Raw genomic sequence first — 17,233 nt, 5'->3', positions numbered from 1 at the left:
TGACCCCATTATGATTTTATCTTTAAATTTTGTACATTTTCAGTTTGTTTGAAAAGACTCATTTAAGGGCAGCTTCCATTTCCTACTCACAAACATTGCCAACAATTCATAATTTGTGATGAGATACTTATCTGAGGTATGACATGACAAAACACAGCAGCACAAAGTGTCCAGGGGAGGAAGGAGGAACTCAGAGAAAAGTCTATGTAAGCTGGAAGCAATCAATCCAATGACAATTTGCAAGGCAACAAGAGTTACACAGTTGGAAATACACCATAGGATCACAGACACTGAAAACCACTATAATTTTTATTTTTCTCTTCTTTAAACAGAAGGTATTTCACACAGAGCCTCTTACAGCAGAATGGATTTTCCTTACTTAAGAGGGGAGTTACCATCTGTAAAATGACTTTGCAAAGCACCTTGCAAAGTCTGGGAAAAACAAAACAGCTAAACTCAGCACAGGTTAGGCTCTGGTAATGGGAATCACTGTGCAGAGTTTGAGAACTCTGTAAACACTTGAATCTCAGAACACTTTTTACAAAGTCTCTTGGGAGTTCAGCTTTCCTCTTTGGTCATAACACCCTGGGGTTGAACTTGTGATTAGCTCTGAGTGTCTCCTAACAGCCTTTTGTAAATACAAACACACAGCACATCAGCATCCAACTGAAGCAAGATAATAAAATCCATGCCCTCACAGCTGTTTGTTTTAAACAACATCCTATATATTTTTCACTTATATGCTAAACATAGCTATTTTCTAAATATTTACAAAATTTAACAAATACAAACACAATACTTAAGAAACACATACAACACATTGCTCAATCTACTTTTGGTACTTACATCTTCCAGTGCTGACTGTTGGAAAAAAAAACAAAAAACAAAGCTAAATGATCAGCAGCCAAACCATTACCTCAGGCATACTGTCATATTTTTATAGGAAAACCATTTTGAATTAGCCTGTGCATATCCACAAGTACATTTGAATATAATATGTGTGTATGCATAAATATATATACACACTTTAATACAATTTTCATTTTAAAAATTCTTTTATGTTTATGTTCAGCTCACTACATGAAAACAAATTACAACAGTAAGTTTTCTAAAGCCATTACAGCACAGGAAAGATCTGTTTCATAGATAACATTACATTTTTTTTACAGGCGTTTTTATACACAATGACAAAAGATGCAGAGTCAAACTCATTAAATAACTAAAACTATGTCACTCCTTTTTAGAACACTATGAATAGGTTTGCTTATGCTATCTTTCTAGCTCCAAGAAGTGTGACATTGGGAAAGAATGTCACACATATGGCATTAAATGGAAATCATCATTGAGAATGGCTATTCATGTAAGGACTCTGAGCATATTGGCACATATTGGTTTGAAGTATATAGATAAAAATTAATGGTTTTCACTTCTTTCTTCAGACACATGCTAACCAGTAAAAGATAATAAACAATAATCTCTAATATGAAGATGTATCAAAATTAAGTTTATTTGTTTTGGTTGGTGTGAACCTATTTGCTGATCCCCATGCGTAGAGTTTTTGCTTCTATGAATGCTGCACTATACCTCTCAACACTTTATTATAAAAATGTAGACTGGAAAGTGAGACAGACTCTGAAAACTCTGAAAACTACCCAATCTCCTCTTGGCTACTTGGGACTTGCAAGAGGCACATGACACTTCACAGAGTCAACCCTTGTATATAAGAAAAGCATGCAGTTAATGAATTAGTATTTTAACTGGCCTCTGAACACATCAGTCTACATACTCAGTTTCTAAAAAGGTGATTTTTATGCACTTGAGGATAGGTTCATAGAAATAGAAATGTGCTGTTCTTATCTTTACTTTTCCTTTCAGTGGTAATTAATTAGATATATGCTAAATACAGGCATCTGGCAGCACTTTCACAGTGCTGCCATGAATACATACACCAGTTACTCATAGCTAAGAAATGGTACCACTAACTGATTTATTTCCTTTCCTTACCAGAAATGTCCCCCCATCAAAGGGGGCAATTAAACAGCTGCATGATTTGCAGGATAACATGTATTTACAAAGCCACACTGGACAGCAACAAAGCAAGAGTCAAAAAATGTAATGTGTCTAAACCAGATGCTCTGTGCTCCTTTGATTTGTGCAGGCTTAAAAGCTGGCCTTTCTTATTGCTACCAATGTAGTCCTGGGTGCTATGAACATCTCAGTCATTACTCACGTCACTTTATAACTAACCTTTCAAAGCTTAAATATTTCAAAACAGTGTCACATTCCAAATTTATCAGCTCATGCAATGAGCCATGGCCTTGCCAGTTTGTTACAATGGCCTGTTTGTTAATCAATGTGACCAGGAAAATTGAGAACAAATATTTACATCTCCCTGAGGTAGAACTGGGGTCAAAAGAACCAAAACCCCACGGATACACACCATCACCACCCTGTGATGTAAAAGAAAGGAATGTTCAAGGTTCAGTGATCAAAACCAAGCTAGAACAATAAGTTTTCTAAAGCTATTACAACACAGGAAACATGTTATCTTTTCATAGAAACATGACTTTTTTTAATGGACATTTTTTACACATTGACTCAAGTTTCGGAGTCAAACTCACTGAGGAGTTTGGCTAGTACAAAACCATTTCAGTCATCCTATGCAGTAGCTAACCTGGATAATCCACACTTCCCTGGCACTGCTATATGGTGCTCTGGATAGTACAAACCAGCCTTGAGCCAGAAACTACAAACCTTTCTACTGGTGTGGATATAAAGCAACGCTCAAACTGCTATTAATTGAGCAATAGGCCACAAGACCACAGCTGCACACAAACTTCTCGGCACACATAAAACATGGATGAGCTGGAAATGAACTATTCCACAGCAGACAGTTGTGTAGTGACTAAGGGAGCCTTCTAGACTGCAAAGCTCCTACAAAATTCCCAGAGTGTTTAAAGCCAACCCATTCACCTCTGAGGAAAACTGCCCTCCTTTTCAGGCACAGTAAATGAAATGGAGTTTATATTCTCTGTACATCTCACCTCAGCTATTTAAGCCCTGGGGGAAAAAAAAAATTCAGTCTGGATCTGCCATGACTTTGGGACATTGGACCAGCAGCCAAATATTCAGCGGGGATAAGTCAAACAATAGCATGGCCTTATCTGCCCAGAACACAGCCTGTGCAATGCTCCAAAATAGATCACATCTGTGGTCCCTCTGAATCCCAAGAATAGCTCCCATTTCTTCTCTGAGTTGCATGATGCTGTACTCACACTGCTTACAACACACACAATGATGGCATCAATAACAGAGTTTATTCAAGCAAAATAGATCCTGATATTAATTTGTGACACTGACATGATAGTGATGATTCTGGCTAGTCTGGCCTCTCACATTTTGTGTCTTTTCCCCAAATTCCTTACACTAATTAAATCAAAAGGAAGTCTCTGGCCTTTATGGCTCATCAGAAGGACCTGAAGCTAGGAACAGTCAAACAGCTGAAGAACAGAACAAACCCCCCCCGCTGCAGAAATCTTTGTTTTTTCTTCACCATTTTTAATCAAAGGTGAAAGCTATTAATGTTTCAAGTAAGTCAATTTAATATACAGCAACAAATTATTAATGAGACTAACACATGCCTCATTAAAAGCTTCAGTATTGCCACCTCTTCACTTGCTCCTGGCCTCCTTACAGGCCAGGAAGACTGGCTACTCTACTGAACAAGGCAGGTTCTAATCAAGGAAGAGAATAACTCTCAAGTTTCAGATCAAACTCAATACAGACCATGGAATTCTCCAGTAGCATGAACCAAAGTCTTTCTGCTACTCAAAAATTCAATAAATCCATTTGTAAGCAAGCTGCTAGTCAAAATACTTGAAACTGCACAGTTCAGGTAATACAGAAGTATATACAGAGAAGTTTTATACATCCATAGTTCAAATAAGGAAAAAAAAGGCACATCTTCTAACTGGATATCTTCTTCTAATAATTCCTCCTGGTATTAGGCTGTGAACACTCAGGAAGGGTATTTGTTTTGTATGTCTTGTTGTGCTAATTATGTTACCAGGATACTAAATACCAAACAATGGCATATCATATTTAACTATTAAAGATGTTGCCCAGGAAATTAAAGATATATATCACATTTTTTTAAACCTCACATTTTAATAGTCTTATTCTTTAAAATATGCTTACAGCAGAATTACTAATTAATTTAGCATGAGAAAATAAAAAAATTCTTGCCCAGTCTGTGATACCAGCAGTAGAAGAAATCAAATGGGTCAAATATGGAGTAGCAAGAGGGTTTACAGAATTCACAGAATCACTAGGTTGGAAGAGACCTTCAAGATCATCAAGTCCAACCCATGCCCCAACACCTCAACTAATCCATGGCACCAAATGCCACATCCAGTCTTTTTATAAACACATCCAGGGATGGTGACTCCACCATTTGCCTGGGCAGACCATTGCAGAACTTAATCACTCTTTCCATAAAAATCTTTTGCCTAATATCCAACCCATAACCTATAGTTTTGCATTCGGGCAAAGGAATATGAAGTGGACCTTTATACACGACTTGTTACCAGCCAAACAGTATTTTGTGTTTAGCAATTTTGGGTAGCACAAATGTTTGAGTTTTCTTAATCCTTAGGAAAGAATATCTTATGTAGTTACATTGTTTTGACATCAAAAAGCTGTAATTTGCACAGCCTGGGATAATTTCTAGTATCGATTTAGTCCCTTTTACAAAACTATCTTTTGTACAGAGAAAATATCCATGAGCCATTTCTAGCTGACAGTTAGATGTTAAAGTGAATCAAGAGCCCAATAATTGAAAAATGACAAGATTTTCCTTATGATTAAACATGTATGTTGTCAAACATGATAAACAGTAGTTTTGGAATAAAAAATAATTATAACTACTGTGATTTTTCATGAGAAGGTACTTGAAAATAAATGACTCACATCAAGTTAGATACAAGATATATCCAGCATGAATATATCAAAATAATTTGTGAAACCAAGACAACATAGACTTCCAAAATGTAATTTTTACAGATAAGTGCAATCATACTACTGCTGAGAGACGAGTGGTGACTTTGTCAAGTGAAAAAGGATAAGGAAAAATGATTGCCATAAATGATACTAGAATAATTTAATTTTGAAATATGGAGGAACAGAGAGAAACACAGGATTTGCAAGTCTTCAAAATAATTTTATACCATCATCTTAAATGCTTTAGGGTAAAATTTTAGTGCTAAGTTCATACCTACCAAGTCTCAACCATTGTATTTTCTACCTCACGCTCCCCTGTCATGGTGCTTGCCTCTTCTGTCAGCATTGGACAACAGGGACCAGGACCTGTCCCAGGACCTCACCAAGAACACAGTGGCCAACTGGCCTACACTGAGATTTGCCAATCAGCTATGCCTGGTCCACAAGACCCCCCAGCAGCTGCTGAGTGATGGGCTGTACCTGGAGACCACTGGTAGAAGACATTCTGCCAGTCACATTTTCACTCTGCAGTCACACTTCATTACAGGCACAAACCTGTTCTGTGAAGCTCCCTAGAAAGCAAAAGAACTCTACTCCATGTCCTAGCCCATGTCTGTGTCTTCCAGAATGTTACCAATGTGAGAACTGGTAGGCACTGGATCAGAAGAAGAAATTTAAAATTATAAAAATGTTTAGACATTCACTCAAATCCTTGTGATTAATAAGTGTTTTCACTGGGAGAGATGTTCTGGAGGTGTATACAGATACAAATATGCAGGTCATACATGTAGGATAGCTTTGAGGAATCTTTACTAATCTGAAGAATCATTCATAAAAACATTGATTATTCCATTCAACAAGTACTCCTATAAATGTGACCACACCTAAACCAAATTATAAAACAAGTGCAATCAAAAAGGAGTTACAAAACAATAAAATAAGGTAAAACAGTGAAAAAGTAATTTGGAAAACTGGGAAAATGTGACATAGTTGTGTCAGTTGAAAATGTGACAAGTTGTGACCTTGTCCTAGAAGTCCAGGAGAAAAAGTGAAGTGCAGACAAAAAAATGCAATGTTCTTACTACCTAAGATCAACCAAGGGCGAGTGTATCAACAGTAGAGTAGCTTACTGCAGGCCTTCTATGGCCTTCTGATAACAGATGCTGCTTCATACAGACAGTATAACCTTCCTTTTTTCTCTCAGCTGCGAGAGACTGGTTCTTCAATATCAAAATACTTCTGCTTTTCTTGGGTACCTGTAATTCTTTGCTGTTACAGTACTACGGGGCAAAGTTCATCTACTGCAGTGTGTTCAAAGAGTAGTTGATCCTAAGAAGTCTAAGAAGAAAGGAGGCTCCAGCTGAACATATTTTTGTGAAGCAAAGAGATAAATAGCTGCCTACAGGATTTGCAAATATGAAAGCTCAGTTGATTCTTCTTCAGCACCAATGGCAAGTAAAATTCATCTTTTTGAGTGCAGAGGGAGAGACCATTTAGAACAAAGAGTGCCTAGAGAATTACAAATGTTCAGACTTTCCCCATATAATTGGAAAATAACATTCGGTACCTTTTAAAAACAATTAAGCTTATAATAAACAACTGGTAACTCTGTTGGTCTGTATTTTCTCAAGAGATCAATTGTTAGATTCCTCAAGCACATCATTTAACGTGCATTTGGACTTGCACATCAGCTTTGGTACAAAAGGGATCTCTCTTGAAAAACAAGAAGCTCAGCTGCCCAAAGAAGTAATGGATGGAAACACACCTGAGAAAGAGTTTGCAACAAAGCTTTAGCTTGGGTCAGGATGAAATATTTTTACTATTTTGCCTACCAGTAATACAATCATTAAAATTTTGAGATGCTGTATTACAGCATGATGGCACTGCCAGAGGATTTACACCATATCTTGAACATAAATTTTTTCTTGCTTAATTCTAGTTTGACACACATTTTCTAGTTTGCAAATTTAAAGTAATGGAGATGTTGCCTTGCAAGAACAACACTAAAGTGCTCCCAAAAGCAGATGTCAAGAATTTGGCAGTTTAACTAACACAAAAGAAAACACACAGCTGCATACAAATACACAGTGTACAGCTGCTGCATAAAGTTTTCTTCATTTTGACTCCCTGAACACTAACCAGAATCAGATATTTGCAGTTGTTTTAATGGACAAAATGCCAAATTACATGTGCTTGAAGGAATCAGATTTTATACCCTTATACTTAAGCATGATAGGAATAATTCTGCCTCTCTTGGTCCTACAACAAATCTAGGGTTTTGATTTCTAAGTGAACATCTGAAAAAAAAAAGTAACTTGGGACTTAATGCCTCATATCATTTTAAAAACTAATTTAGGCATTTAAACTTCTGTTACTAGCCCCCTGAAAGTTCACTCCCAAGATTAAATTATTAGGACATAAAGACAACTGTGTTATTCATAAGCCCAGATAAAAATCTGTAGACTACCAATATATTTCATCTCATTTTTATGACTCCTCTCCCCAAATAAATCAATCATGTTTAAGTTAAATTCAGCACAGGGATTTAAGTTCTCCACAGGGAGACAGTGGAGATTGCAAACATAAGTCAAATATGAAGAAGAAAGCTGAGATAATGGAGGGTTTTATACTGGATTACTTCAAAGCCCCAAGACATGGCTGAAAGTGTTGAGATAATATACAATGAGTACCGATTCCAGACAAAATAATAAAAGCCTCTTTTATCAAACATGCAACTGTAAGTAAAAAAACTCACAACTTCTACAACTACTTCTACAACTGCACGGACTTTCTGTTATATCAAAAATCTTCTACGGATTTGCAGCAAAATAATCAGCCTTAAAACAGCCTTTAAAAAGCAAGGCTGTAGTTGTACTGGTAAGTATCCAACTAAGAATAAATTTACAGGGTAGCTGTAGCAGCAGCATATCAAATCTTCAACTTGAATTTGATCTTCCTGTTCAGTAAGCCCATTCAAAAAAAATACAGGTGACAAGTTATGCTAAATTAAAAAATTGTTGTATTACATAGCTTCTGAATGAGAAGTATCTGAGTATCACACTAAAGGTCATTAGGGCAATTTTGAGGATCTTCTAGTGTCCTATTGTCTGAAGATACCTGCTATACAAACCACTGAATTGTTGAAAATGTGGCCCAAGAACACAAGGCAAAAAAAATTGACAAACAAGTGAGCTGATGATTCTTGTGAGGCAAATGTTTGTTGGGAGTCACTGCTACCTCCTATACACAATAAAACAGTAAAAATAATGCAGAGCCACACATCTCACACAAATCCTCATGATGCTTTTTGAAGCTTGCAGTTATCTCCTCCAACTACAGCATAAGCACTGATGAAGAGAAACAACCGAGCTTGGCAAATTATGGACTAGAACTAGTTAAAAGTTTACACTGGCATTTTTCAAACAAAAATGTCTCTTCTTCAGAGGAAATACCAAGTTTTGAAGAAAATTTGCTGGTCCAAAACTCCCAAAATTTTCATTCTTACCATTTTTTTCTGCAAGTACAAATCTCCCTTAGGTTTATGACCAGATTCAAGGAAGACAATGGGAGATCTTTTTTCTTACTGAGTTTTTAACTGGATGAGGCAATTTAGAAAGCTGAGCAAAAGACAGTCAATATATCATCAAAAATATATCAAAAAACTCACTTCCTTATCAACCTAGGACACTTGATCAGAGTAACCAGAATAATAATCACTGAAGAAATATGTGCAGAATGGTACTGCATATATAATAAAGTTATTATTAGTAATAACTATATAATTAATATTAGTAATAATAACCATAATATTAGTATAATAACTGTATTATTATAAAATTAAATAAAATAAATATATATTAAAAAATCCGGCTTAAATGCAGGCATGTCACTAACATATACTGCAGGTTTATTTCTTCAATATTTCAGCAATCCTACCTCATTATTGACTTCAGCAGGTTTTTTCTTTGTTTCTCCAATGTCCAAATAGCTGTGGAAAGAAAACGGGTTTGATTACTTACAAGATCATCTAACTTACATAATACCAATATCCCACACTTTTTTTCCACACATGAAGGTTTTAAAACTTGTTATGCTTCAAAATAACAGAAAAAGTAAGTAATTATTAACTAATACTTAATATTAAATCTTCAGGCTAGCCCTCTGGGCTAATATAAAAGACAGGGGAGAACCAACCACCTACCTTCAAGTCTCTAGTGATTAGAACAGACCATCAATAACCCCCTTGTCAGAAAGAAGCTCATATACAGCTGTCAGGTGGATCAATAATTCTCAGCACAGTATCACCTTACCAGAGTTTTCAAAGTCATCATCGTGCCTCTTAGTCTCTCACAATAAGTCTCTGATAGATTGAAGGCTTGCCTGCACACCCAAGTTTAACTCAGGGCATCAGCTAAAGTTTAAAAGGATCTATATCATTTGGGTTTCAATAGAATGTGGACACATCTGAACACTCATTTCTCGTGGCTAGATGAACAAATAATAGCTTCATAATAGTTTTATGGGTAAAATACATGCCTCAACTGGACAAGCAAAAAAATATACATCTATCTGGACAATATTATGTTCTTCTTGTGATGTTCCCTGATCTCACTTCCAGTGGGAAGGTGCTTTACCAGGAGTTTCAGACTAGAAGACCTTATTTGAGAAGTCAGGTACACCTAAAGCCAAGCACCAGTGCAAGCTCACCATAACGCCTCAGATCTCACAACATCTGCAGTCCTTCAGTTATATCATTCTCTGTAGTTAATGACTGGGGTTAGATTAATTTGCCAGAAGAAACTTTCGTACTTGGCCAAAGTTAAGAATTCATGGGAATTGAATGAAGGTGCAAAAGCAGAAAAAAGGAAAAAAAAAAGGAAAAAAACCCATCATCCTTTCTTTGAAGGAATAGCAATCATTTATCAGGGTACACAGAATGGTCACAGGGATTTCAAGGCTTCCTTGAGAGGGGACAGTAAGACACAGCAAAGCTGCCACACCGTGCTTGAAAGTGCATGCCAATGCTTTGAAAAAGGTAAGTGTAGCAACATAGGATAACATTTTTACAAGCCTCATGTTGAGAAACAAATAATAATAACAACTGATCCCAGCTCTCGGTACAAAAAGGAACAAGTTCTCTTTAGACCAAAACCAAGAAATATTACAGCCTGCAAGACTGAAAAGAAATAAGTGCCTCAGGCAAAATGGTTCCAATATCTGCTGACTGTGATTCTTGTTTTCAAAGCACCTGTGAATTACTTCACCAAAAACTAAGTGACAAAGCAAAGCAAATACATAGTCAAAGGCTTAAATTCACTGTGCAGAAGTCTGGACATTCATTCATCAAATTTCAAGGGCCTGAAAATCTGCAAAGTTCTAAATAAGAGCAAAGGCTTTTTTTTTTTTTTTTTTTTTTGGATAATGACACTCAAATAAAACCTCAAATCAAACATTTTACAAATTTATTCCCACTTACTAAGAAAGCAGAAATGCTTCCAACCCATGGCTAGCCAAGCCAGCACTGAAACTACAGCATTATTTAGAAAGACACAGCTGGAAAGAGGACAATCTACCATTGATGAATGAGCACAGATACAATGGGCAAAGGGAGGAGAATGGAGGAGTAGCATGCTGAAAAAAAGCTAAAAATCGAAACCAGCTCAGCATAGACATTCTTCTTTCAGAGAGCTGAGAGCTGGGGAAGAACTCCACAGGGGTGCAGCCTATATGTGCATTCTCACTCACCACTGCAACAACTCCAATATACCAACAACACACCTTACCACATATACAACAAAAATGAGTGTGTTAACTTAGGACACCATTAAATGACAAAACAAGCTGGAAAACTTGCTATATGTTACAAAAATTGCCAATATTGACTAAAAATTCCTCCATTGAAGAAAACTCCTACATTTTTTTTCTAAAATCAGAATTTCTAAATACTGAATTTTTTTTTTAATTTGAAAAAATATTCAGCAGTTTATCTAGAATATATGCCCTCAGAACTATCAACCTCAAAATGTTAAGAGTTACGGTTTTGCTCATGTGTTAAAGGTGAGCGCAGTTTATTCTTGAATTTACTGTGAACAGGAAAGAAAGAAATTCACTTCTCAGTGTAAGGCACCTGAGAAGAAACAAATGCACTGCTTGAAGCTGAACAATGATACTTTCAACTTCTGCTACTCCTTGGATACTTTCTCCATTACACTACCACAGCTCCTACACATCAGTGCCACAAGCCTCCATTTCAAAGTTCAGCCCTGCATAGTCTGTAATAGCAATTAATACAGCCAATAAGAATCACTGGGGGAAAATAAAAAGAAATAGATTCTTTTTTTTTTTTAATCAAACTTCTTGCTGCCATCAGATCAGATTCAGATCCCTTGAGGCAGATGCTTTGGTCTGTCACACTGTAACTATTTACCTGTGACACATTACACAAACATACACATTTTTCTTTAATTTTCTCACTTCCTTCCAGAAAACTGTTCCTTCCAATTAACCCTTCCTCTCCTCTGACTTTTCTGTCTAAGATGTCTCCCTAATTACCATTCTGTCTACAACCCAATTAAGAACAACTTCAACATTAAGCCCTTCAGTTTCTTTTCAATGCTCAGAAAAGCACTGCCAACATTTCCAGCACTATGTAAGCAAATACTAATAAGAGAACAACTCCAATTCTGAATACAGAAATGGAAGGGATCTCAAGCCATCCCATTTATCCTCTCTACAGCACAGGACTAGGACATAATATCAAGGGATATATCAAACAGCCTGTTTTTACCCAGTCCCTTAGGTTATTTTTAAGGTATTATCTTTATTGGCCTTAAATAACTAGATACCTTGTTGCATGTTGCAACCATAAAAGTCTGAAAAAGTCTCACCATAAAACTCTGACCCATATAGTGTGGCCTGACCAAAAGAAATACTTTTCCCCACATAAATCCAGAGTGCTCAATTCTCTAAACAGTGCATGCTAATGCCAAACACTTACTTATTTGTAGCCTATCAACACAAAACACATTTAGGGAAGTGTTTCATGATGTGCTGATAACTTAACAATTTTAAGCCATCCACAGAATCACAGGATTTAATATGAAAAAGTAATGGTAGACCTCTCTTAGAGTTGAGCACTGCATTTGACACAGAAAAGAGTAAGTACTATTGGAAAAGGGCTTATATTTAGCCTGTCATACATCTTTCTCTCTGGCTTTTCTACTGAAGTGCAAGAAGCTTTAATAAATCTTTAGAAGCAGCTAGTGACAGAAATGGTAAGGATGATGATAGAGATCCTGTTCATTGCACAAAGAGTTTTGTCCTGAAACATAATGAGCCACTAATGAGCTCTTCTGAAAAATATAATGTCCTCAACTCTACAGAGCCAAGATGAGGAAGACACTGTAAAGGTGGTAGTTGATGATATGAATTCTCAAACATCTCTGGAAAGGGGATGTTAATTTTGAGATTCATTTCCATAAATTCATCTGTAGGAAAAATGCCCACAAAGACAAAGCAAATGATAGCATGGTCAATTGAGACCATGACATTCACTGACAGAATTAACAACAGTTACTGATCGCATGCAGAGCCACTCTGGAAACACACCTAAAAGCCCAGACCTCCTTCACATTATTCCCCCAGTGACTCACTAGAAAACAGACAAACTGGCAGCTTAATTCTTGGGGTCCAGACAGGAAAAAGAATGTAAACGCTCGTATTTTAAATAACAGGAGAAGCATTAAAAGGCTATATATGTATCCAAAATGAACAGAAGTGATGGAGACACAGATAAGTGGGTAGAATACCTTAGAATTTTAAAAAATAAACAAGAAAGGAAGTATTGGGTATTGAATTCCCAAGCTCATCAACTTCGTGGCAGGAATGTCAACACTCCACTTTTTACTGCTTTCACCACGTTACCCCTGAGCACAAATACTGATACTGGCCCTTCAGCTAAGCACAGATATCACAACAACATGTCATTCCCGCATGTCCTTCGGGTTAAGGAGCTGTTTCTCCTTTTCTACCGTCATGTCAAGGAGTTGTCACTGTGTGACTCATGGTACGAATACCCTTTCTGGAGCTCACCTCTAAAGATTTTTTCCTTTTGCCCTGGGTCACAGCTTCTAAGCAATGACTAATAAATAAAAGGGACAGGGTGAGGGGTCGTCTGAAGCACTGCCACCGTGCCAAACCCCAAATGCTGATATTCATTTCTCTATAAATCTTACATTCAGCCACTCACTTGAGCTTCTTGAAGGCCTCCCTGCCACCAGCCACGTACTGCTCCCCGCTCTGGAGCTCGTCCAGCTGCCGGACACGATGCCCACCCCGGGGGGTATAGATGTTTCGCACCGCTCCAAAGGGCGCCTGCACCCCGCCCGTCACCTCTTTCAGGAACACATCAAAGTTGGACACTTTCTTCTCGTGGATGACAATGCGGCGCCCCGGGAAGAAAGGGTCCCCGTTGCGATACACCAGCACGCTCTTCACGCTCGGCTGCGAGAGCCACGACGCCTTGGTGCCAGGGCTGGCCATGCTGCTGGCTCCGTGCGTCCTGCGCCGCCCCAGCCGCCCGCACCTGTCTGCTCGGGAGAGCTGCTGCCGGGGAACCCCTCTGGCCCTGACGCCGCCCACGCCGGGCACACGGGCACACCTCCCGGGAGCGATCGCGGCCCGCCGGGGCCTGGCACGGCTCTGCGCAGCCTGTACACAGCGGCTCCTCCCCGGCAACCAGCGCGGTGCTCCGGGCGCCGCGGGAGCGGGGTGTGGTAAACGCCAACCCAGGCGGAACACTCGGGCCGGCACAGCCGGGACACGGACTGCCGGGGACCGCAGCCTCGGGGGCCTTCATCCTCCGGCTCTCTCCTCCCTCTGCCATGACGGGAAGCCCTGCCGCCCTGCTTTCCTCGGGAAGCTTGACCCGGCGTGTGCTCGGCCTCCCCGCCGGGCAGCCTGCCGGGAGCCTGCCCGGCCCGGAGCCACTGCGGGAAGGAGGGAGAGGGGCGGCATGCCTAGAGGAGGGCAGAGGGGGCCGCGGGGGAAGAGGGAACGGGATCCGAACGAAGGAGACAGGGAAATCCCCGCTCTGCCTCCTCCTGCCCGACCGCCGCCCGTTCCCACAAGGGCCGGGCCGGCGGCGGAGCTGCCCTGGCGGCGCAGCGCCCACACCGCGCTCTGGCACACCCTGGGGACAAGAAGCCGTAAAACCCGAGAGAAAGTAAAACAGAAGTGCCTTCAATTCAAATGCAATTTCTTTAACAACCTCTTTCTCCCGCCGATAGCCTCAAGTCTAAAAATGCACTAGACCTTCCTACCTGAATTTTTGTAGTGAACAGTAATGATTGTCTTTTCAAATGGGTTTTTAACACTCGGGATGGAAAGAATTTTCTTTCCTTTTATCTTAGCTCCTTTGATGGGAAAATTACCCCCCTGCTGTGAGTTACAATAGAGCAGTTAACCATTACAAAAAGTGCAATTTCAGGGTGAGGGCAGTCAAACATGCTACTGTTATTGGTTAACAACCAAAGTTCCCCACTCGCTGCTGGTCTCCTTCTGACTAATAACGGGGAGAACCAAGCATTAAGCGTCCTCAAATTAATACTGTTTAACACTGAACTACTGTAACCTGAAAGGAAATTTTTGTTATTAAAGATATGCTTTTGAGTAAAAACCAAAAATGTTGAGGACCCTCATGATGCTCTGCATTCAAGTAGTGATATGTCAACTATCTGCTATTTTATATCAGATTCTATCACATTTAGTGATCTTAGGTCTAATTTGTAGTCACACAACATCTTTGACATAGGCATAAGATACTCAATACTTTATTGGTGCACCCATTTTGACACTTTTGATACTTCAAAATACTGTTGGTCTTTACCTATGGCCACATTACTTGCAATCACTTTATGGATTGCAACAAAATTTCCCTTAAATGGTACCAGGGCACTGCTAGCCTTAAAGCAGCCTAAAATTGGTGGACAAAATCTTTGTTTTCCATCTCACCTAAGTTTAAAAGTACAACTGCTGACCAAAAGCTAAGAACAGGTTAAACACTTCAGTCCAAAACAGCAGTGCCTTGAGCCATGATAATTTGTTCCTCCTAACTTTTCCAAGGTCTTATCTTTTATTCCTGCTATTGTTTCACCTTGTAAACAATCTCCTCTCACATTCTCAACAGCAAGGAGTCAAACTGCTGAACCCACTGACATGATGAAGATAAATGCAGACACACATAATCTCTTTATGATGGAGCAACATCAGACCTCTCATCTTACATGAGGCTTGTGCATGACATGAAGTCTGTCAGGTCCTGTGTCAGGATCCCCTGAGGTCACATGAGGAGCATAACGTACCATAATGCTGGGGGATGTGATGAGAGCAGAGCCATGGCACAGTGTAACATCAAACAGGGGCACTTTTTCTGCACCAGAATGCTGTGAGGCCCCTGCTATTTCAGAACCAGGAAAGATTTTGCAGCTTGTTGCAGGGCCTTGCCAGCTATGCTCAGTGACAGCAAAACATGAAGTCATGAAGACAGAAATGTCCTAGTGCTGAAGAAAAGACCAACAAAATGGACAGAATGGAAAAGGATGAAGTTTCTAAACACAGAAAAAAATTCAGCTTATTCTATTGCACACAGTGCTGAGAATCACACTTAATAACTCTGTGCAGCTTATCAGAAAATCAGACTAAGCCATAGCAGCTACTTTATTCCCAGCTGTATGTCTGGAGTAGCCAGACTGTCTGCACTGGCAGTTTAAAGCACATAAATACCAAGCAGTTCAGCTCATATGCACTCACTAGAGGTAAAATACCGATGCAGTTGTAAATTTTAAAGCCCATGTTGTAGCAAATATATTTACTTGTTCTATTGCCAGATCGAAAACTCCTTAGAATACCATGATCAAGTATTTTTGCTTTAAAAAATACCTTAGACAATCTTAGTTTAAGCCACAGCTTTTGACTAAACAGGTCCTGTCCAACAGTATTCTTGAGGCAGCCAAGATGCTGAAGGATTACATAGGGAAAAGGCTTTAGCAAACCCTTAGAGGCACAAAAGGAAATGGTTCTCCATGGAAAAACAAATTCCAGTGGGGTTACCTTAAGAAAGGAAACGGTTGAAAGGTACCTTCCATGTGGTCTTGGTATAGAGTAATGAAAGTGAAGTCATCCTTCTTAAGCAAAGATTTCTCAGTGTTGCTGCTGTCAAGGGACCTGAGATTACCAATTGGGTATTCCTGATTCATTCATGTGAGAGAAATAACTGCAAACATGAGTGGGTTTTTTTGGCAATTTTTCTATGGGGTCTTTTCCATCTCTCTCTTCTTGTGTAGCACTCATCATCCACTAAACACTTATGTACTGTCTGGTAGCACTTGTAGGGTTTTTTGTTAATCTGGCTTTTTGTTTGTTGTTCTGGTTTCTATTTTTTTTTAATGTGAATAAAATTGCACATTTCTTTTAGGAGAAGAAACAGGTCATAGGTACAGGCACATATTTGTATATTACAAAAATTGATCAAATGGACAAGTTATACACTGAGAATCGTCTGTAGACCAAGATGTCTTTTTACCATAATTTTACCCAAAATTTCTCTGAGCTTTTCTTCAGCAGAGATTTATAAGGACCCTTCTGATGATACCTATGTTTTCCTTCTCTTTCTGTGTGTTTTCCCTTGGTGTTTCCTTGGTGTTTCTTTGCACAAAGCCTGGCTGCAATCAGAGCAGTCCCCTGTCTGCGCTGACATTCAGCTGGCAGTGCAACTAGTTGCTCGTGTCATTCAACCTCACAAATAGCTTCTGGTTTGGATGGCAGTTTCATGACTAAGCAAGCCTGTGCTGGAGCTAGCCTTTCTTTTTAGCTGAATGAAGAACAGCCGTCATGCCTGTCCTTGTCAGTGAGTCTCGGGATCTCTAGCCGGTCAGAGTGACCCCGAGATACATACAAGTCTCTTTTCCCAGCCCGATGGTCGAAGGAGTCAGAACTCTTCAGTTCTCGGTTGCAAGGTTGTTTATTGTATCTTATCTATAAAATTATTTCTCCTGACCTGCAGAGGACTGCTCAGCAAGACAGTCAGAGGCACTCTGCCCGCCTCAGAGGCAATGTTATCTTCTTATACTAAAAACTGCGTATACAATGTTTACAATTACTTTCCAATACCTATCACCTATGTTAGACAGTGAGCTTCTACTCTAAACCAATCTAAAAGTGCCAACATCACAGCAGA

At 39.2% G+C, this 17,233-nt stretch overlaps 1 protein-coding gene across 2 annotated transcripts in view; it reads right to left on the bottom strand.

The window, feature by feature from the left end:
* Positions 1-13,819, bottom strand: part of DCDC2 (doublecortin domain containing 2) — a 56,457-nt gene extending 42,638 nt beyond the window's left edge. The window contains exons 1-3 of one of the 2 annotated variants that reach the window (XM_077180024.1): positions 13,247-13,819; positions 8,935-8,986; positions 847-861 (exon numbers count right to left, since the gene is read on the bottom strand). In XM_077180024.1, coding sequence (XP_077036139.1) covers positions 847-861; positions 8,935-8,986; positions 13,247-13,539 — 360 coding nt within the window. In that variant the 5' untranslated portion in view covers positions 13,540-13,819. The remainder of the gene's footprint in view (positions 1-846; positions 862-8,934; positions 8,987-13,246) is intronic. The other variant, XM_077180030.1, reaches the window with a different exon arrangement.
* Between the last annotated feature and the right edge of the window lie 3,414 nt (positions 13,820-17,233).

This window comes from Agelaius phoeniceus, chromosome 1, assembly GCF_051311805.1.
Source record: "Agelaius phoeniceus isolate bAgePho1 chromosome 1, bAgePho1.hap1, whole genome shotgun sequence".
Taxonomy (NCBI): domain Eukaryota; kingdom Metazoa; phylum Chordata; class Aves; order Passeriformes; family Icteridae; genus Agelaius; species Agelaius phoeniceus.
The sequence above is the reverse complement of the archived record's forward strand: the minus strand, read 5'-3'. Positions and strand labels throughout refer to the sequence as shown.